This window comes from Ammospiza nelsoni, chromosome 30 (genome assembly GCF_027579445.1).
Source record: "Ammospiza nelsoni isolate bAmmNel1 chromosome 30, bAmmNel1.pri, whole genome shotgun sequence".
Lineage (NCBI taxonomy): Eukaryota > Metazoa > Chordata > Aves > Passeriformes > Passerellidae > Ammospiza > Ammospiza nelsoni.
Window position 1 is genome coordinate 2,150,105 of NC_080662.1, and position 22,038 is coordinate 2,172,142.

The window sequence follows — 22,038 nt, forward strand, 5'->3', positions numbered from 1 at the left end:
ACACCCCACATTTGTCCCAGTGCTTTGCTCCCTTTTCTCATCCACCCTCCTTTGGGGAGTTTGGGTTTGAGCAGCTTCAGCATCACTCCCACGGCAGAGAGTTGGTGTTTGTGGAGTAACCACGGTCCCTTTTCAGCTGTGGGGGGACAGGAGCCGTGTCCTGGGGGTCACAGTGGGCAGTTCCTTCTCGCCCTGTATCCCCCGTGCCCACCTTCCATCCCTGCCCCGCTCGGTTCCCCCGGTGCCAAACGCGGCTTTCTGCCGCCACCTGGTGATGGACACAAAAGGGCTGTGACATCTCGGATTGTCCCGGTTCGGCAATCGCTGCTTTATTGGTGACCCACCCGTGTCCATCCAGGGCTCGGAGGGACGCAGCTCCTCCCTGGGGCCCGGGGGTGATGGGCTGGTGTCAGTGCCACAGCAGGACCCTGTGCCCGTGCCAGGGGAGTCTCGGGGCTTTAGCTGGTCAGAGTGACCCTGAGATGTGTTAGAAAGTCTCTTTTCCCAGAGTCAGAGCTCTTCAGTTCTCGGTCAAGGTTGTTTATTGTGTCTTATCTATAAAATTTTTTCTCCTGTCCAGCCAAGGTCTGCTCAGCAGGGCAGACAGAGGCACTCTGCCTGCCCCCAGGGCAGTGTTATCTTTTTATACTAAAAAATACGTGTACAATATTTACAATTACTTCCCAATACCCATCACCTATGTTAGACAGTGAGCTTCTACTCTAAACCAATCTAAAAATGCCACCATCACAGCAGAAGTTGGAGGCGAAGAAGGAGGAGGAGGAGGAGGAGGAGGAGGAGGAGGAGGAGGAGGAGGAGGAGGAGGAGGAGGAGGAGGAGAGGAGGAGGAGGAGGAGGACAGGACACATCCAGATTCTTCCATCTTGCCCCCTGAACCCCCATTCTAAAAACCCCACAAATCTATTTTTCACCCTTATTATTCACCCTATTTTTCACCCTTCACCCTTATTCACTATTATTCTACTTAAACCATCATGGCTTGCAGATCTTCATGTAAGGTTGGTAATTTGCTCCATGGGTCAAGATCAAAGGCAGAGGGGTCTTGGGCTCTGTGCCAGGGTCTCTGAGCCCCCTGGCAGGGTCTTGGCAGTCCAGGACAGCCAGAGGAATGTCCTGAATTCTGACAGGGGGGGATGCTGAGCTCACATCTCTGTCACTTCTCTCTGTCACCAGCCCCGAGGGTGTCCCTCGTGTCCCAGACCTGCACAGGTGGGGAGGTGCTGCTGATGGGAGGTTTTGCATCTTGGCTTGTTGCAGATGGAGCCCCTTGGCCTCCTGCACCCACTTTGGGCAACCCTTGGGGTGGGTCAGGTGTCACTGACATATTTTCTGAAAAATACCTTTGGCTAGGATTTTCTGCTGAGAAGCTGAGAGGCCTCAGAAATGAAATGTAAGCAATAACTACCTGATGGCTGTGGAATGATGGCTTACCAACAGGTGCATCTTTGATTGGTCTCAAGTAGGTTGGTCATCAAGTAAAAACAATGATGGTCCAGATGTGTTGAGGCTCTGAGTCTGCCACGAGACTTTATTATCATTCTTTTCTAGCCTTCTGATGTCTCCTTTGTCCTTCTTTAGTATAGTTTTAATACGGCATTTTTAATATAATATATATCATAAAATAATAAATCAGCCTTCTGAAACAGAGTCAAGATTCTCATCACACCCACAAACACTGCCACCGTCAGGCCCTTATCATCCCCTCCCTGGTGGTGTCCCTGATGCTCTTCAGGAAGCTGAAGATGTGCGACCCTCCAGTTCCTTTATCCTCCAGTGCTGACGGCGCCTTTCCCACAGCAGGGCCAGCCCCGTTCAGCTCTGCCCGCCTGGCCCTGGCTTTGGAGGCTGCCACAGCGATGTACTTGGTGACAATGGTGATGTGGTAGGACCTGAGCTCTGCCAGCATCGACACGCAGCGGTTGAAGGCGTTGCGGAGCCGCGTGTTCCCCGAGGAGAGCACGAGGTGCCGCGGGGACAGCGCGCCGCGGATCTGCTCCACGAAGGCTCGGTGGGCCGGGGGCATGTACTCCCTCATCCTGAGCAGGAAGGCGGCTGTGAGACACCAGAAAAGGCAGGAGTAAGTTGTGGGTAAGTGGATTAAAAGCTCCAACCCCCTAGGAGAGAAGCTGGCTAGGAGCTGTGGTGCTGGCACAGCCTGCACAGCCTCCTCTGCCCTGCCTCCAATTAACTGAGTGTTCCAGGTTGCAAGGCAAGATGTATTCTATTACCATCTGTATGGCAGTAGTCTTTTGTCAAGTGGGCAGTTTGCCTTATCTCTCTCTTTGAGTCACCACAATCACTCCTCCCTCTGGAGGGTATCTGCTGATAACAGCTATTGAATGTCACTGCATGGCTGATAAGAACTACAGCATCCCATTGGGAGATGTGAGCCCAGAGGGAGGAGCCAAGCATTACTACCCAGATATAATCCAGAGGTTTTGAGACACCAGCACGGCTTCTCCACTGGATTTCCCAGAGGAACAGCAGCTGCCTCTCCTTCCACTGGATCTTCAGAGGAAGAATCCATCCTTCTCTACAGGATCCCTGCTCCAGCAGAACCACCCCTGACACTGCAGGAGGGCTGAGCCACAATTCCAATGGGACTGCCACCAACACCCTGACCCACAGGGTGTCAGGTTGGGTTCTGTCTCTGTCAGTGTTGTTTTAGTGCACTGCACTGTTTATTTTATCCTTTTATTTTTCTTCTCTCTTAAAGGCTATTTCCTGCTCCCATATTTTTGCCTGGGAGCCCCTTTATTTAAAATTCATAGCAATTCAGAGGGGTGGGGAGGGTTTACATTCTCCATTTCAGGGGAGGCTCCTGCCTTCCTTAGCAGACTCCTGGCTTTCCAAACCAAGACACTGAGAAAGAAAGCCCATATTAGGTCAGTGCTCCATTAGAGCTGGTGCTAGCCCTAAAAGGCAAGGTTTAGCCCTGCTCCCAGCCTTTTGGTTTTCTTTTTTTTTTTTTTTTCTTTTTGCTAATTTCTGGTAAATATTTCTGTTGTGGACTGGACTAAAGTGGAGCTTTATGAATGACCTCTTACTGGCAGGATGCCTGCACGCTCTGCTCACTCATCTCTTGGACCCATAGAGAGCCTCAGCAAAAAGATGACATACAGAAAGCCAAATGCATGCTTTTGTGAATCTATCATGGTGAGGAAACACCTGCCAGAGGCACATTTGTAACCTTCCTCCCTGGATCTGGGCAGAGCCTGGTGCCAGCCGGAATGAGATGGGCAGACCTCCTCCTGCCTGCCAGAGCTGGCACACTCATGGGAGTCGCTGTGGCTCATCTCTTCCCCAGCCCCTCATCAGCTTTGGAGAAGGAAAAGTGTCACCATCATATTTCCTGAAAAATCCCTTTGCCAGAATTTCTTCTTCTGGGAAGATGAGAAGCCTCAGAGAAAAATGAAAACAATAATTATCTGATTGCTTCTCCTGTGTTTTGCTGCTTTGGAATGTGGTTGGAGATTGTTTATCCAACAGGTGGTTGCTTCATTGGTTTAATCGGAATTGTTTTAACTGAATGACCAATCACTGTCAGGCTGTGTCAAGACTCTGGAAGTAGTCATGACTTTTTATTATTCATTCTTGTTAAGCCTTCTGTCTGTATCCTTTCTCTATTCTTTAGTATAGTTAAATTATATATATAACTATTATATATATACTAATCTTTAGTATAGCATTCTATAATATAATATTGTGGTGGTGATCACAGGGGTCCCAGGACGAGGGAAGAGATGAGAATCTTGACTCCATGTTTCAGAAGGCTGATTTATTATTTCATTATATATATTATATTAAAAGAAAATTATATATTAAAACTATACTAAAGAGTAGAAGAAAGGATTTCATCAGAAGGCTTGAAAGGAAAGGAATGGAATGATAAAATCTTGTGACTGCTCACAGCCTCGACACAGGTGGCTGTCATTGGTCATCAAGTAAAAACAATTCCACATGCTGGGTAAACAATTCTCCAAATCACATTCCAAAGCAGCAAAACATGGAGAAGCTGAAACTTCCCAGCTTCTCAGGAGAAAACATCCTAACGAAAGGATTTTTCATAAAATATGTCTGTGACATAACATCATAAAATAACAAATCAGCCTTCTAAGAACATAGAGTCAGGTTTATCTTCTTTCCCCTTATTGGGGTTGTCTGTGAACTGGACAGAAAGGCTGTTGGCTCACCGCAGTCCTGGCGGTGGCAGATGCCCAGGAGCTCATCAAAGGCATGCAGGACCGTGCTCTGCGCCGCGCTGCCCCCCGAGAACGCCAGCGCCTCCGCGGACACCCCCTCGTAGACGAGCCCCTGGGCCATGGCAGGGTTGTCCTTCCAGCTGGGCAGGAGACACGGCAGTCAGGCAGCGGCCATGGGGACAGAGGCCTGGGAGAAGGGACCTTGGGCTCGCAAGATTGAGCAAAACCTCCCTGGCCCATGGATCTCCTTCTCCAACGCGGCCATGTCAGCCTTTCTCAAATAGGAGATAAACTGATAGGAAATCAGATTCTGTGCCAAAGCACACAGCGAGGGCACGGGGGTAAGGAGAAATCTTTCATTTTTTTCTGAGCCCTGTGAGAAGGGGCCTTGGGCTGGCAAGATTGAGCAAAACTTCCCTGGCCCAGCCCAGGGATCTCCTCCTCCATGTCAGCCTTCCTCAAGCAGGAGATAAACTTGGAAATCACATTCTGTGCCAAAGCACACAGTGAGACCATGGGGTTAAGGTGAAATCCTTAATATTTCTGTGAGCTTTTTACTTAATTTTTTTCTGGGCCCTGTGAGAAGGGAAACTTCCCTGGCCCAGCCCACGGATCTCATCCTCCAATGCAGCCATGTCAGCTTTCCTCAAACAGGAGATAAACTTGGAAATCAGATGCTGTGTCAAAGCACACAGTGAGGCCATGGAGTTAAGGAGAAATCCTTACATTTTTTTTCTGTGCCTTTTCCTTAATTTTTTCTGGGCCCTGTGAGAAGGGAAACTTCCCTGGCCAAGCCCATGGATCTCCTCCTCCAACACAGCCATGTCAGCTTTCCTCAAACAGGAGATAAACTTGGAAATCAGATTCTGTGTCAAAGCACACAGTGAGGCCAGGGAAGGAGAAATCCTTGATTTTCCTTTGCCTGAAGAGTGTTCTCTGCGATCTCCACGCCCTGGTGAGCACCCAGCATGGTGCTGGGACACGTTGCCCTGCCTGGCTGCACCTCCTGCTCCAGTTCAGGAAGCTTTCTGCAAGCAGAGAGGGGAGGCAGCACTTTTCTGGGCAACAGTGGCACTTTACAGCAATTCCTTGAATGTCAGTGGCCATTGAGTGCAGAAATGGAGAAGTGCTGACACCCAAATGGAGACAGGAGTTAGGATTTCAGGGAGGTGAAGTGCCTGGCACAAAAATATCTGTTGGCCTTTAGCAGAAAGCACCATTCCAGGAGGCTTTGGGTGCTGGCTGCACTTGGGCTACAGGAACAGATTTTACACAAACTGCAGAGAAAATAGATTCATTATCAAATACCAGAATATTTTTAGTTCTCCCAGGATTGTATTTATAGTAACCTCTACTAGTGGGAAGTTCTTAGAAGCAGAAGGGAATTTAAAAGGCATGTTTTCCCAAGCTGATGACCATCGAGACAAGGTCAGCTTGTCCATAAAAAATGAGAGAAACTTAATCACAATGCACGGAGCCTTTTACTTGAGAATTCTGAGATATGATGGAGAGAAATAAAAATAGAATCCCCCTGAGAAGCCTGAGACTGAGTGTCTGCAGATGCTGCAGCCCCACGGGGTGCTGGGGGATGGTGAAGGCTCCATGCTGGGCTCCTGGGCTGTGGTTCTGCCTTGCCCAAACAGCATTTTCAGTATTTGGGGGGGAATTTTCTATTTTTTGAACTGACAGAATTGTAACAGAGCAGCAGCAAGAGGATTGTTACAGATGTTTGCTTAACACGCAGTGGGAAGAGCCTCTGCTCAGCTCTGCAGCTTTGTGTACACAGTGTGGAAGGAAAGAGAAATTCCTCTTCTCCTGTCAAAACTGTTTGACCAAGAGCAGGAAAGATTCATTTGTGCACAATTCTGGGTGTTGGGGCTGTCAGGGCTGAGCTGAAGGATGGAGAGAAGCTGGAGGGAGGCAGACCCCAGCCCTTGGCCACATCCATGCCCAATTCCAGTGCCTAGGAACTCGTGATCAACAGGGTCATGATGCTCTAGGGAGAGCAATGCTGGTCCCTACCCTGCCCTGAGGAACTCCATATCCCACCTGGGCTGCCCCTTCCCTGCACATCCCCAGTTCCCCCCAGCCCTGTGGCTCTGAAGGGAAACAGAGAGAAAGATCCACTCACCCAGAGAGAAAGATCCGGATCACAGAGTAGAATACTTCTGGGTCCACATAGTCTAGGAGGAAGTCAGTCAGATCAGATCAGATCAGATGAGATCAGATCAGAGGTGATGAGCAGCTGCAGCAGAGGGTGCCAGGAGCTGCAGCATGCACAGGCACCAGCTGCTCTCACCGTGCATCCTCCTCAGTGCCTCCCTCATGGCCTCGATGGCCCCTGCCAGCTCCTCCAGGGCTCTGTGCAGGGACTCCTCATCCCCCTGCAGGGTGGCACCGAGGGCCTGGGGGATTGCCTGAGGGAGGAGGAGGGAGAGCATCAAGTCACAAAGGGGGAGGATGTCTGTGAACATTTGCTGCCACCCATGGCAGCCCTGCCCCTTCCCCAGCCTGGGTTCAGGGACAAGAACACCTTGTGGGTGCACCTCAGGCACTTTAGAGCCCCAACACAGGGTGGTGCCCACCTTAATGCCAGGCACAGCTGCCTTCTCCACAAGCAGGGTGACAAGGATGAAGCCCCTCAGGCTCTCTCCTCCAGGCAATGTGATGATTGTGTCCAGGTTCCTGCACAAAAGGGCCAAGAACAGGGATTGGGGAGGGATGGTGGCTCAGGATTTCCTTTCACATTGTGGGACCCTGGGAACAAAACCATTCCAGAGTCCAGAGCCTCTTATCAGAGGAGCTGGCACAGAGTGAGAGGGGAGTGTGGTATTTGCAGGGTCCCCAGGATGGAGGAATTGAGAATGACTCCATGTTCTTAGAAGGCTATTATATTATATTACATTATATTACATTATATTATATTATATTATATTATATTATATTATCATATCATGTTATACTAAAACTATACTAAAGAATCAAGAAAGGATACTTACAGAAGGCTTAACAAAATACTAATTAAAAACTCATGACTGTCCACAGTCCTGACACAGCTGGACAGTGATTGGTCATTAAGTAAAAATAATTCACATGGAACCGATCAAACATGCACCTATTAGATAAACAATGTCCAAACCACATTCCAAAGCAGCAAAACACAGGAGAAGCAATCAGATAATTATTGTTTTCATTTTTCTCTGAGGCTTCTCAGCTTCCCAGGAGAGAAATCCTGGTGAAGGGATTTTTCCAGAAAACGTGACAGTGACAGGAGAGCGGGACTGCTGTGGTTTAGGGGCCCTGCCATCCTCCCTGTGCCCTCCCCATGGTCTGTGCTGTCACTGCAGTGGCACTTGGGTGACAAATAGAACACACATCAAGAGAGGTTCAGCCCAAGCAGTGCTACACAGATGAGCCAATCCAAACAATAACCAGCACCGTTAGAAAAGAAATGAGCAGTAACTACTTACTCCATTTCCAGAGGCCTGAAGGCATTGCAGTTATGGCCAACAACATGCACAAGAAAAGGAGAGAGAGAGAGATATTATAAATTGTTCTAGTAACAATTGTTCTAGCAACCTTGGCTCTGCACAGGAGAGCTCTTCATCCCCTTTCTCTCTTTTCCTCCCTCTGGGTATGGAGGGAGCTCCTGACTTCAGCCTGTGTGTGCAAAGAGCAAATCTGGGCAGAATTGGGGCAGGGAGGGTTTGGAAGGACCTTGGGATCTGCTGGGCACAGAAGGTGTTTTCCATTGCTCTGAGACTGTCTGCTGTGGAAAGTGGATTTAATACCCAGCAGAGGAATGACTTTTTCATTTGATGGAGCTGAAATGGCCCTGTGCTCTGCAGGGAACAGAGGAGTTTTTCCTAGGGGCTGCTCCCAGAGTCACCCACATCCCCACAGAGTCCCTGTGTCCACACCCACAAGGCTGAGCCCAGCAAATGTGGGATTCAAGGGGCTTTGGCAGAGCAGGAGCAGTTTGGGACCAGTCTGTCCTGCTGATCACTGATCTGTCCCTGACACCTGCAGGAAGAACCGTGCTTGCCCGCTGGCATTTGCTGTTTACCCGTTGGGGTCCTTCCTCCTCCAGTTGGCCAACACAAAGTCTGCATGGCTGAGGATGGGTGGGAGGCCCAGGGCCTGGGACACCTCCCAGAAGGGGACAGCGAGGTTTCTGGGCAGGACCTGAGTGTCACAAAGCACAGGGGAAGGTGGGGATGTGGTCAGGCTGTGGAAAGGTGGCGGCAGCTCCTGCTGCAGCCTCAGGAAAGGGGATTTGCTCCCATGGGGAAGTGCTAATGGAGCAGCAGCAGCTCCCAGAGCCCAAGGAGCAGGTGACCCTGCTTTACCTTGCCTTTACCTGCACGGTGCCCTCCTCGCCCTCCTGCCACACGTAGCCCATGGTGATGAAGCTGAGCACCAGGTGTGCCAAGTGCAGCTCCTGACGCCCTCGGAGCTGCTGCGGGCTCAGCTGCGGCATCTGCCAGGGAAACCCTTGGGAGCAAGGAGCAGAGCCAGCAATGCCAAGGGCCCTGTGCTGGAGGGGCTGCCCTGCCAGCTGGGGGGAACCCTCCTGGTGCTTCTCTTTATGCCTCCCTTCCCACCCACCCTGCAGGAATTGTGCTTTGTTACTGCTCTGTGAGCAGGGACAGCAATCCATGGGGTTTTATTCCTCCTGGTGCTGGGATGCCCACGGGGCAGCTGATCCCAAAAGGAGCTGGCATCAGGGAGCATGGCTGGGATGAGACATGGTTCTTGTGACACCTAGAGGGGCCCTGCTCCAGCCCTTGCTGCCTGCTGAGCGCTTGGATCTGCTGCACGAGCTGTTTCTGTGCCAAAGTTAAGACTTTGCTGTCGCCTGGTGTCTGTCCTGGCTCAGCACACATTTGGCAGCGTTTTTCAGACACTGCTGTGTCAGAGCAAGGTTTGAGAGCTCTGGGGGCAGGAAGGAGGAGGCCATACCTGGTGGGCAGGAAGGAGAAGCCCACGCCTGGTGGGCAGGAAGGAGAAGCCCACGCCTGGTGGGCAGGAAGGAGGAGCCCATACCTGGTGGGCAGGAAGGAGAAGCCCATACCTGGTGGGCAGGAAGGAGGAGCCCATACCTGGTGGGCAGGAAGGAGGAGCCCATACCTGATGGGCAGGAAGGAGGAGCCCATACCTGGTGGGCAGGAAGGAGGAGCCCATACCTGGTGGGCAGGAAGGAGGAGCCCATACCTGGTGCACTCGTGAGCGGAGCTGGTGGCTCGTGATCAGCTGGGGCAGCTCATGGGCAATGTCCATCCAGGGCCTGTAGGGTGCTGGCAGCTCTGTCTTGGTGGAAAGAGGCAGAGGGAGGGCTGTGAACGTGCCCAGGCTCCCAGCTGTTATAGCAGCTTTTTTGAGTTAGGTTTAATAAGTTTTCAGAGGCTTGGAACACACTTAAAATAACTTAGCTACTTTTAAAAAGATAAAAATTAACAAAATAGCTTTTGTTGCAGTGTTAAAAATAAAAAAAGTTTAATAAAAAGCAAAATAACAAACAAAAAACTAAGTTAGATGTTAAACATTTTTTGTTTTAGTAAAATACTTTTAAAAAGTGGTTAATTTCTTTGGGTTTTTTTTTAATTAATTACTTAAGCAAAACTTTTTAGCTTCTGTCCAATTAGCTATCCTTAAGTTCAAAGTAAAACCTCTTAAACCTATAAAATGAAATGAAATGAAATGAAATGAAATGAAATTAAAAGAAATAAAATAACTTATAAGCTTCTTTCCTTTTTTAAAAAAACAAAAAATAGTTTTGTCACTCCATCAACAAAAAACACATTTGTACACCCAGCACCCACCCAGCCCCACACACCACTGCTGGTGGCTTTTGTCTGGTTCCCCCTCCTGTAAAGTGAGTATGTGTGGTCACAAATGAATGGATGGTGACCACAATCTGTCAGTCCCCACCCACTCCCACTGTGGAGCCAGATTGAAATATGATTCTCCTCAAGCCAGGTCTCACAAGCTCTTGGAGATCTATTTCACACCCAAGACAGCTCAGCTACCTCAGAAGGTATAAAATCAGCAGATGGCTTCTGCGGTAGTGTCGGAAATGAAAAGGTTTTAATAAAAGGCAAAATAACAAAACTCTTTACAGATGAAAACTGATCCAGGTGCAAGAGGTTCTTGCCCCTGATAAAACACCTCACAAAAGCAATTCGTTTCTTTGTTCTCTTCTTTTTCTAGCAAATTGCCCAAGCAAAACTTTTTGGTTTGGCTCTTGTCCAATTAGCTATCCTTAAGTTTGAAGTCCCCTAAGTCTAATGAGATGTCTTTTCACCATTGAAGAGAAAAACTTCTAGGCTTATTTCCTCTTTAAAAAAAACAAAAGATAGTTTTGTCACTCCGCCACCAAGAAACACATTCCTATAAGGGATAAATAGCCCCGCTTTGGGCACAGGACACCTGCACTTCTTGTGCTCCCCAAAATCCTGTAGAGCCAAGGCCAGTCAGAGCTCCTTCACCTCTCCTCTGTGCTGCTTGCTGCAGCTGCTTTCATCATTTTAAAGGGTAGGGGTTTGTCCTGTGAAACTGCCTGTGCCCAAATAACACCTGCCTTCCTCACGGTTCTTTGTCAAGTGCTACAGCAAAATGCCAAATCCAAGCTCCCCCAGCAGAAAGCTGCTCACCAACCCCTCTCTCTCCTGTGCACGCAGGTGGGGAGGCACAGCCAGCTCCTACCAGAGGGTCGGGGAGCAGGAATCCAAACTCCTCGGAGATGTGGAACCTGCTCAGTGCCAGGGGCAGCAGCGGGGGCTCCTCGGTGTCAGCGCTGCCCTCCATGGCTGGTGCTGCCTGCCAGGGCTGCTCTGGCCCGGCCACCCCGCTCAGAATGTGCTGAGCCAGCACCTGGGGGTCAGCCTGGCTGCCCAATGGCCGCAGGGTCATTGAGCAAACACGGCTAAAGGTTGCTGATAAGGCTCTGTCTGCTGCAAACATTCAACTCTGTTCCTGTGGGATGGGAAAGCCTTGGGTCACCTGTCTCTGGGGAGCAGGGGCTGTGAGCTGACCCCTCCCAGGGCTGCCCCAAAGGGCTGCCAGGCTCCCGTGGGGTGGGAGGTTCTCAGAATCTCTGCTGGTCACAGTGACTCTGAGATATGTGCAAGTCTCCTTTTCCCAGCCCAGCACATGAAGAAGGAGTCAAGATTCCTCTGTTCTCATTCTCGTGTTTATTTATTATTTCTTATGCTTAACATTTTTTCTCTTACCTGCTGAGATCTGTCTGGCAGGTCAGGTTGTGGCACACAGACCACCTTGGGGTGGTATCTTTTTATACTAAAAACTACCTGTACTTTATTTACAATAACTTCCCAATACCTATCACCTATGTTAGACACTCACTGTCTGAGTTTCTACCTTAAACCAATCCCAAAGTGCCAACATGTTAGACACTCACTGTCTGAGTTTCTACCTTAAACCAATCCCAAAGTGCCAACATCACAGCAGAAGATGAAGGCCAAGAAGAAGAAGAAGGAGAAAGGCTGGACACACCCAGATTCCTCCATCTTACCCCCTGAACCCCCATTCTAAAAACCCCAAAAATCTGTTTTTCACCCTGTGACAAACTATTATTGTACCTAAACTCTCTTGACTTGTAATTCTTCATATAAATGTTGATAATTGTTTTTTCCATGGGTCAAGATCAAAGGCACAGGGGGTCTTGGGCTCTGTGCCAGGGTCTCTGAGCCCCCCAGGCAGGGTCTCAAGTCCTCCAGGGCAGCCAGAGGAATTTCCTGGGTTCTGACAGGAGGTGGCTTGGGGCAGCAGCTCAGGGACACTGCTCCTGTGCCCGGGGATCCCCTCCCAGCCTGGGGGTGGTGGATGCTGCCCCCCGGCCACAGATGCACAAGCACAGTGGATGCTGCTGCTTTCCCCATGCTGCTGGGGCCACTGGGGCTGCCAGTGGGGTCCCAGCAGGATGCTCTGAGCAGGGCCTGCCCAAACAGCAGCTTTCTGGGGGAAAATCAGCCCTGAGAGTGCTGCCTGTGCAGGAGGGGCTGGGGCTGGGGGCACTGGGAGTGCAGGGGAAGGGAAGGGAAGGGAAGGGAAGGGAAGGGAAGGGAAGGGAAGGGAAGGGAAGGGAAGGGAAGGGAAGGGAAGGGAAGGGAAGGGAAGGGAAGGGAAGGGAAGGGAAGGGAAGGGAAGGGAAGGGAAGGGAAGGGAAGGGAAGGGAAGGGAAGGGAAGGGAAGGGAAGGGAAGGGAAGGGAAGGGAAGGGAAGGGAAGGGAAGGGAAGGGAAGGGAAGGGAAGGGAAGGGAAGGGAAGGGAAGGGAAGGGAAGGGAAGGGAAGGGAAGGGAAGGGAAGGGCCAGGGTACAACAGGACTGACATCCCTGTGGGGTGCAGGGGTACAAACAGCAGGACTGACACCCCTGTGGGGTGCAGGGCCAAACCCAGGGATACAAACAGCAGGACTGACATCCCCATGGGATGAGGTCTGAGGGCACTGCGGGTAACATATATTTCACATATAAAACAGAGGTGTTGCCTTCACTCACAGTCAGCACCAGGGCCACCACACGAGGCCTTCTCTGGTCCCCAGCTCTGAGGAGGGGGACCATGAGCCACACACATTCACATTCACACAGGAGAGCTCCACTTCAGAGGCAGCCCCAGGGCCTGAGCCAGCGCTGCTGAACAGCCCCCAGCATCAGGCAGCTTCACAGCCCTCACAGACAGGCAAATCCCAACCACCATCGTGTACCCACAGAGAAAAGGGGACAATCTCAGCAGCTGTGGCCTCTAGGCCCCGAGAGCAGGGTTAACTCTGATAAAAAACAAACTACATAAGCAGAAAACCACGCGGCACTGGCCATGACACCAGCTTTGCCCAACACCTTTAATTAGTGCCCGTGGTGCTGCCCCAGCGCTGGCTCTGCTGGTGGGTCCGTGTTTGTCTTCATCTCCAGCTCTGGCTCTAGCTCTGTGTCTGTCTGCAGCTCTGGGGCCAGCTCTGGGTCCTGGAGCTCCAGGTCTGGCTCCCATTTTAGCTCCAGGTCTGGCTCCAGATTTAGCTTCAGGCCTGGCTCCAGATTTAGCTTCAGGCCTGGCTTCCATTTTAGCTCCAGGTATGGCTCCCGTTTTACCTCCAGGTCTGGCTCCAAATTTTGCTCCAGGCCTGGCTCCTGATGTAGCTCCAAGCCTGGTTCCCATTTTAGCTCCAAGCCTGGTTCCTGTTTTAGCTCCAGGCCTGGTTCCTGTTTTAGCTCCAGGCCTGGCTCCTGTTTTAGCTCCAGGCCTGGCTCCTGATGTAGCTCCAGGCCTGGTTCCCGTTTTAGCTCCAGGCCTGGCTCCTGTTTTAGCTCCTGCTCTGGCTCCAGATTTCGCTCCAGGTCTGGCTCCAGCTCGCTGCCCGTGTCCCGGCTGGTGCTGTGGGGGATCTGCAGTGGGGCCTTGGCCCTGCCTTGGCTCAGGGGGTGCCTCAGCCTGAGGTCACCTCAGCCCTGGGCAGTGTCCTCATCTCCCCATGGGAGTCCCCCCATCCCCTCCCCTCTGCAGGGATGCCCTCAGCCCTTTGACACCCTGCCTCCCCCAGGCCCCTCAGGTCCCACTCACCCCTGGGTGCCCGGTGCCCACTCCCCGTGGCGCTGGCCGGGCATCTGCTGCCGCCACAGGCCGAGCCCCAGGGCCCCCGTCAGCAACAGCAGGATGAGGCAGGAGCCCAGCACCAGCCAGGCCATGTCACCATCATCCAGTGATCGATGCACACCTGGTGGGAGACAGCTGGATGGGCATGGGCACTGCCAGCCCTGCTGGGCACAGGCACTGCCAGCCCTGTCTGTCCAGCCCAGCACAGGCACAGCCAGCCCCGCTGGGCACTGCCAACCCAGTCCTGCACAGGCACTGCCAGCCCAACTGGGCACAGCCCCTGCCAGCCCAGCCTGTCCAGCCCATATGGGCACAGGCACTGCCAGCCCCAGTGGGCACTGCCAGCCCCGCACAGCCCCTGCTAGCCCTGCCCACGCCATCCCACGGGTGCCCACTCACCTCCCTCTGTGAACTGCAGCCCGCTGTCCATGCTGCCCCCCTGGCGGGACCCCCTCCACTGGCAGTCGGGGGGCTGCCAGCCCATGTTGCAGTGGCAGTTGCCCTTGTTGTTGCACACCTGCAGGGCCAGGGAGGGGTACAGGTGTGCAGGGGGCTGGTACAGCTTGTCCCACCCAGCCCAGCACCCCTGGCACTCACCCCGTGGCCGTGGCACTTTGTGTTGCTGTCACAGATCGGTCCCAGCACCGACACTGGGTGGCATGTGCCGTTCATACACACCTGGGAAAAACCATGGCAGCTCCAGCCCAGCACTGCCTCACCCATACAGCGCTCAGCACATCAGGCTGTGGCCCAAAGGGAAATGAAAACACACTATTTAAAAAAAAAAAAAAGACAAAGCCACAGCTCTGCCCTGAGGCCAGGTCATTTTAGTCAAGCAATGAGTGTTTCTATGATCTTGTTAATATTTACAGTTTCTATTTGTCATTCCAGGTGATTACAGAATATCTCCTTACCCTTCCAGAGCCACACTTTGTCCCTGGAGTGACCAGAAGGGGATCCAGCCATGCGGACACGTTCAGGTAGTTCAGAGTCACACAGATATGATGCTTCACCCGGGCGTACATCACGGCAGTGGCAGGTGCTAAGAAGGGCTTGTGGGATGGGTATGTGCAGACCAACTTCCCACACCTGAGGTCCCTGGAAAGCCAATTTGCACAGGATGTGTATCAAACATACAAAGAAATGTGGGTCTGTTCTTCAGCACAGGCTACAGCCAACATCTGAGGTCACCATTTGTGGTATTTGCAGGGATCTCCAGGACGAGGTGAGAGATGAGTGAATCTGACTCCATGTTCTTAGAAGGCTAATTTATTATTTTATGATATTATTAGTTTATTATTTTTAAAATGTATTAATTTTTATTAATTAATATATTATTTTATTATATTATTTTATGATAGTATTTAGTATAGCATTAAAGAATGCTATACTAAAACTACACTAAAGAATACAGAAAGGATACAGACAGAAGACTTAACAAGAATGATCATGAAAAACTCATGACTGACTCCTCAGAGTCTGACACAGATGATGGTGATTGGTCATTCAGTAAAAACAATTCCCATGAAACCAATCAAACAACCAACTGTTGGTAAATAATCTCCAGCTACATTCCAAAGCAGCAAAACACAGGAGAAGCAATGAGATAATGTTGTTTTCCTTTTTCTCTGAGGTTTCTCAGCTTCCCAGGAGAAGAAATCCTGAGCAAAGGGACTTTTCAGAAAATGTGACAGTGACACTGGTGTTACAGATCTTATTGCAAGAATCCATCTTTTCTGTGTGGGTTTGAGGTTTTTTTTCACAGCCAGTACACAACTGGAAGCACCAGAATGCATTTTCCCTGTGATTCAGACCTTCATTAGCTACAGGATCAATGCTTAAATGCCACACTGGCTACATTGTAAGACAACACCAAACAGAAATAAAAAGAAGTCTCAATTCTGACAAATATCATGTGAAATAGTGGAGTACCAAACATGCTTTTTCTCTAACCTTTACAGAGACACAAGAATTGTAATAATTGCAACAATCTGTCCTGTCACTTGTTGGATGTAGCCACAGGTTGGAAGTGTTTCCTAGACTAATTCTCAAGGTGAATAAGTGCAGATGAATTTAGAGATGGAAGAACTTAGTGGATTTTAGCAGAGGCAGTGCCCCCTGGCCAGCATACCTCCACACACAGCGCCAGTACGCATGGTTGGGCTGGAACCCGCAGTGCCCGAACCTGCCCGTTAATCTCCTCATAACACATCACAAACCTCATCATAAACTGGAGTCTTGCCACTTCTCCTGAGTGTCCAACCCCAATGAAAGCTGGATTTCAGCACATCCAGCGTCCCCTGGGCAGCATACCTCCACAAACAGCGCCGGTACTTGCGGTTTTGCTCGAACCCGCAGTGCCCGAACCTGTCCCGCTGCCCGTTAATCTCCTCGTAGCACATCACAGGAGCGTTCTTGGAGTCTGCAAGTTCAGCAAGAATATTTGTTACTCTAATAGATGATGTGTGTAAATTCCTGCTGAGTAATCTCGCTGAATGGAAATCCCGGCATAGCAAAGCAGGATTCCAGGAAATTCGCCCTGATGAGATCACAGCGATATGCACCAAAATCCCAACCAGGCAGGTGACGCTGTGGCCACCCCAGCCCCTGAGCAGCGCCAGTGCCACCAGCACAGCCTGGTACCTGTCCCGTAGATCCTCCTGCACTGCAGGTCTGGGGACTGGCAGCGTCCCCGGTAGCAGTAGCCGGTGCCACGCCAGCACTCCTGCCCGTCCTGCACGTACACATCGGGCGGGCAGGAGGCCGAGGAGCCGCTGCAGAACTCGGGCAGGTCGCACTGGGCATCGGCGGCCGGGCGGCACAGCGTGTTCCTCCACTTGAACTGGGGAGGAGGAGAAGCTCTGCAGCCTCCCAGCCTGGACAGTAGGAGCTCTGCAGCCCCCCATGTCTGCCAGGCAGAGCCCACATAGCCCCCTCTGTCCTGAGGTGCTCAGGTGTGACATGTCTGTGACACTGCCTGGGACAATCCCCGTGTAATATTCCCCACCAGGGGTTCCCAAGAGCTGAGCTGGGCAGCCCAGCCCCAGGAACCTTTCCCACTGCACAGCAGGAAGTTTGGCTCTATCCCTCAGCATGGGAACATGCCATTTGTCCAAAAAGAAACAATGATTTTTTTATAATTATAAAGATATGCCTTACCTGACAGTTTCTACAACATAATCCAGAGGCACATTTTGCTCTCGGCTTCAGTCTACAGTTTGGAGTGCAACACCTGTCCTTCAGGCATTCCTGTGGACACATGGCAAGCCCATGTTATTTTGTTGTCCCCCTGAGCTTCTCCTCCTCCTCTCCCCGTATTACTTGGGCAATATCCAGCAGAACAAACAGGCAAAGCTGCCACACAGAAACAATCTCCAACCCAACACAGCCCTCCCTGGGCTGCTCCCCACGTGGGAATCCCTAAAATCAGAGGGTTTTGGAAAAGCTGCAAAAGGCCTCAGAGACAGCAGAACTGTGATTAGGGCTGAGCAGCAGCCATGAGATTGGTCAGCAGAAAAATTATGTAAAATGTAGAAAAGCAAGGACAAATAGAACAATGGTCTGTGTATTAACGCTTGTCTAGAATAACTCCCTAAGCTACAGAAAAGTTTATCTAGTGAGATATTAGGGAGTTCTAAGCTTAATAATGGAGCTCCGTGCATTGTGTTTGAAGGCTCACAAGCAGGTATTGTATTTGAAATAAGCAAAGTACCTGTGCATATGGTGGTTGGATAGAACTACTGTCAATGTGCTTTTGCTTGGTGTGATTGGTCAAAAAACTTATAAAGTGAGTTGTAACATTAAGTTCTTTGTCTGCTGCCTGGGATGTGAGCTGCTGGCATCTTCCCATTGCAATAACCATGGAATGAGACTGATGCTGGAAAATCAAACAGCTCAAGGCACGTTCCCAGCAGTCCTGTCCTGTTTGGGATTTGTACACAGCCCATGGCTGGCGATACCCCGCTGCACTGGGGCTGTGTACAAAGGTTGGTGACTCCACGGGCACTGGGAGCACAAAGGCAGGGCTGTGCCCACCATGGCTGTGCCCACCATGGCTGTGCCCACCAGCCTGTGCCCACCTGTGCCGTGCCACAGTCGCACTGCTCGCCCGGCTCCACCACGCCGTTGCCGCACACGGCGCCGCTCTGCCGGGACTGGCGGCTCAGCCGCGGGCTGCTGAAAAGGCAATCCCCTCTGCCCTGCTTCAGGAAGACCTCAAAGTCCCTGATGCTGCAGTTGCTGAAGGCTTTTGACCCGCTGAAATATCTAAAATAAAGCAATGATCGGGTTATAAGTTACACAAAGCAATCATCAGTTTATACCTTACACATTCACCACCCCTCTCTCTCTCCAAAGCTCTGTGCAAGTCAAGGGCTCACCCAGACACTGACAGCCCTGGGGTTTATTAATTCACCTGATCTACAACTCATTATTAACAGAGATTGAAAAACATCCTCATTTTAGAGAGCAAAGGTCTCTTTTGTCAAATTAGGCACTAAATTGCTATTTAATTAATTTTTTTTTTCTTCTTAGAGGAATAAAAGCAGGGATTTCTTCACTGAAATAATGGTATTGAAATAACTGAAATAACTGGCGTTCAGGCATTGGAATTGCTGCCCAGGGAGGTGGTGGAGTCCCCATCCCTGGAGGAGTTCAGGAAATCACTGACACAGCACTCAGTGCTCTGGTTCAGTTGACAAGGCAGTGATTGGTCAAAGGTTGGACTCCATGCTCCTGGAGGGGTTTTCCAGCCTGAGTGATTCCATTTTTGCAGTGGAATGACAGTGCTGGAGGACACCTCTGACAAGGGGACACCGTGCATCCCTCCCTGTCCCTCCCTTCATGTGCCCCAGCCCTGCAGCCCCTCGGGCAAACTCACAGCGCCTCAGGGCTCATGGTGCAGACCCGTCCAGGGCAGCTGCAGCATCGGGGGCTGTCGGGGCTCATGCCCAGGCTGTGGCCCAGCACCTGTGCCAGCAGCACGGAGAAGGACTCCAGGGTCACGTTCCCATGGTACTGGAGGGAGGAGAAAAGGGAGCTGCCGGAGCTGAGCACTCCTTGCAGAGACACAGATCCTCCCATGTGTTCCATCCATCCCTGCTCGTGCTGCTCACAGCCCTGAGGCTGCTGAGGGACAGGCACAGGACAGGGGGGACCATACCAGGGTCACTGTGGCAGCAGCACCTCTCTGACATGCCTTTCCTGGAGCTGCTGCACCCACGAGGGCTCCTTGGTGCCTGTACCTGGAACAGAGCTGGGGTCACTGCTGGGTGTCCCAGGGACCCCCTCTGGCTGTGGTCAGGGGGAGATGATGGCTCTGCACAGCCCAAGTCCCCTTGGTGCCCCTATTTGCTGTCCCCAGGGGAGTTGGAGCAGGGTCTGGTGCCTGGTGCTGGAGGGACTAGGGGCATGGCAAGGGATGGATGGCACCATTGCAGCTGCTGCATCACTAGGAGGAATGGCTTGGAAGAAATACTTTAAGGATTTAGGAAATATGGATTTTTAACGAGCATTTTTGGACAGTTTCAACTTATATCGGTTTGATTGCTACCACGTAACCTTTAACACCAATGAACCTTTATCTCACCCTAAGAGAGAAGCAATGTTGTGTGCCTGTGGCTCCAGAGACAACTGTTTCCACTGTAAAAATCGCTGTAGAATGTCATCTGTGTCCCCTGCTGTTGATATTTTATCCCCCTCTGCCCACAGCTCCAGGGAGGACAGCACAATAGTGATATTAAGAGGATTAAACATCTGAAAATAAAAGAGGAAATCTGTTCTCACACCTTCCCTTCATGCAGAGCCACCACTCTGCACACAGTAAACACAGGGGAAAAGTAAATTGCTGCTGTCAGTGCCTCAATGACACCTGTAGCCAAAAAGAATGAACACACCTAAAGAATAAAGAGATACAGCAAGAGGCCTGAGCCGAACTCCAATAACTTCATAAGTGTTAGGGGTTTGGGAATAATTTCTCATTACACAAGAGAAGCATAAGACCACAAATGGAGTAAAAAACAGGATTGGAAGTTGGTTACAAGCACCTGAGAGCAAGCAGGTGAATTGGATCAGTGGGATCAGGGGAGAGGGAAGCAACTCAGGAGTCCTCAAAATGCAGGGTTTGGCTGCCCTGAGGCAAACTGCCTGTTTATCTGTACATCTGCACGAGACATGGCCATCACACAGGGAAAGATGTTCTTGTGTGGCAGACTGACATGCCCAGAGGAAAAACCTTCTCAGGAAACATGGAATTTTTAACATGACATCCTCCTAAACCTAAAAGCAGCCAGAAAAAGGTGGCCACTGCTAACATCAACATCCCCCTCATCCCCCATCCCACTGCAGTACAAACCAGAATTAAGAACTCACATTGTTGATTAAGTTGAAGGCCTGGATTACGTTCTGTGTCGCAACATTTGGGTCTGATCCCATATAGTTGTACTGAAAAACAACCCAAGAGCACACAAGGGCAGACAAGGTGCTTACCATGTCAATGTTGGAACACTGAAATGATTCCCAACACTGAGCCATGGAGCGACAAATTCACGTTCCTTATTTCCTACAAAATCCACAGCATGAGGAACTTTTCAAAACAGAAAATAAAGCCACATAAAAGCTGGGAAATTTTACCATTTCAGTGCTCACAGAAGTCAGGCAAAGAAAAGGGAAAAGTGGCTGGCATGGACTTACCAAAGCCTTGTCCAAAACCACGTACACTGTGAGGAATTTGGGAGATTGTGCAGCGGCCGAGAGGGGCTAAAAGAGAAAATGGGCCTCAAAGTACAGATTCTGCATTCTCTGGTCACCTCACTGCTGCTGCTGGCTGTGCTTGTGTCCAAGTGTCTGGCCACAGACAGACAGAAACCCTTTCAGCAGAACCAGGTCCCTCCTCACAGGACAGGGGCAGCAGCAGCACTGTGAGCACAGGCAGCACTCACCTCATCATCATCATCCTCAGGGGCCTTGTCCCAGGCTGCCAGCCCACCCTGCCCTGCCTCAGGGGGGCTCTGGGCAGGGGGGGCTGCTGCCATCTGCTCCTCACCCACTCGGTACAGCACGTGCTGGAAGGCAGGGGAGTAGCCCAGGGGCTGGATGCTGTAGCTCACGTTCTCAAACTGCAGCAAACCCCTGCCAGGGCACCAGCACTGCCCACCTGCTCCTGGGCACTGGCACAGCTGGCACAGCTGTTTGTTCTGCAGGCCAGGCTGCCAGGGAGGGCAGCACAGGGACAGTGGGGCTGGTGCTTTACCTGAGCCCTGAGCAGGTGCTGAGGGTCACTGCTGAGCTGGGGAAGCCATCGATGTAGCCCCAGTAGTGGCAGCCTCCCTGGGACATGAGAGAGGACAGGGAGCCCTTCCATGGCTGGGCAGGCCATCCCCTTAATCAGCATCCCCTTGATCACCGTCCCCCTATCCACCATCCCCTTATTCACCATCCCCTTACCCAGCACCCCAGCTGGAGCAGCTGCCTTGGGCAGAGACAAACAAAACCCAATGTGGAACAAACACAGCCCAAAGCAAAACCAGGTTACCTCAGAGTGGGCAGAATCAGCGTGCAAAGATCCCTGCTCACTGGCCACGTAAGTCTGGAAATCATCAGATAGAAAGGCACTGCAAGAGAGAGGTGAAAAGTGAGGTACTGACAGCAGCATCCATCACCCAGAGCTCCTCAAGCTTCTTGCAGCCACCAGGGAGCAGGGCAGTGAGGAAAGTGTCAGGGCCAACTCACTGCTGCTGCAGGTGGATGGTGTAAGGCTTCCCCTCAATCCTCAGGGTGTAGGACACTGCCTCCTTGTGCATACAGAAAAGCAGAGAAGGGGAGAAATGGGAACAGGGAGTTGGGAATAGCACAATCCAAGGCCTGCTGTGAACAGCAAAGGGGGAGCACAGCGTGGCTGCAGCCACCCTGGTGCTGGCAGTACCATTGTTACAGCTGCCACCACATCTGTATTCCCCCAGCCCCTCTCTTTAGCTGAATCCTCCCTTTCCCCAGCCTCTGTTACAGCTGCCACCACATCTGTACCCCCCAGCCCCTCTCTTTATCCAAACCCTCCTTCCCCAGCCCCCCCAGCACCGTGCCTGCTTCAGCCCCTCCTCTCCTTTCGTGCTGGCCCCCAGCTGCTGCGGGACCGTGATCTGGGACCAAACCTGCCCACCCACAGGGGACAGAGACCCCCATGGCTGAGCCCGGTGCTGGCGGGCTGG

The 22,038-nt window shown here is 51.4% G+C and overlaps 2 protein-coding genes across 4 annotated transcripts; both read right to left on the reverse strand.

The window, feature by feature from the left end:
• Window positions 1-1,522: 1,522 nt before the first annotated feature.
• IDO2 (indoleamine 2,3-dioxygenase 2) lies at window positions 1,523-11,051 on the reverse strand. 3 transcript variants are annotated; one of them, XM_059490853.1, is made up of 10 exons: window positions 10,929-11,051; window positions 9,438-9,533; window positions 8,584-8,703; window positions 8,290-8,408; window positions 7,694-7,708; window positions 6,809-6,908; window positions 6,523-6,640; window positions 6,355-6,406; window positions 4,215-4,363; window positions 1,523-2,073 (listed from the first exon to the last, which is right to left on the reverse strand). In XM_059490853.1, the coding sequence occupies exons 1-10, from the start codon at window positions 11,028-11,030 to the stop codon at window positions 1,706-1,708; spliced, it is 1,239 nt and encodes a 412-aa protein (XP_059346836.1). In that variant the 5' UTR covers window positions 11,031-11,051; the 3' UTR covers window positions 1,523-1,705. The 3 variants fall into 3 exon arrangements, with proteins under 3 accessions (XP_059346836.1, XP_059346837.1, XP_059346838.1); XM_059490854.1 differs by having other exon boundaries at window positions 9,438-9,529; window positions 10,877-10,950; XM_059490855.1 differs by lacking the exon at window positions 4,215-4,363.
• A 2,038-nt stretch (window positions 11,052-13,089) lies between these two features.
• Window positions 13,090-21,633, reverse strand: LOC132085297 (disintegrin and metalloproteinase domain-containing protein 32-like). Its single transcript, XM_059490673.1, has 17 exons — window positions 21,563-21,633; window positions 21,366-21,444; window positions 21,084-21,160; window positions 20,773-20,962; window positions 20,525-20,590; window positions 19,422-19,588; window positions 18,996-19,077; window positions 18,714-18,850; window positions 17,914-18,100; window positions 16,994-17,083; window positions 16,478-16,676; window positions 16,148-16,256; window positions 14,749-14,932; window positions 14,432-14,512; window positions 14,234-14,351; window positions 13,802-13,955; window positions 13,090-13,615 (listed from the first exon to the last, which is right to left on the reverse strand). Exons 1-17 carry the CDS (start codon window positions 21,631-21,633, stop codon window positions 13,090-13,092), a joined length of 2,517 nt encoding a protein of 838 aa, XP_059346656.1.
• Window positions 21,634-22,038: the final 405 nt, after the last annotated feature.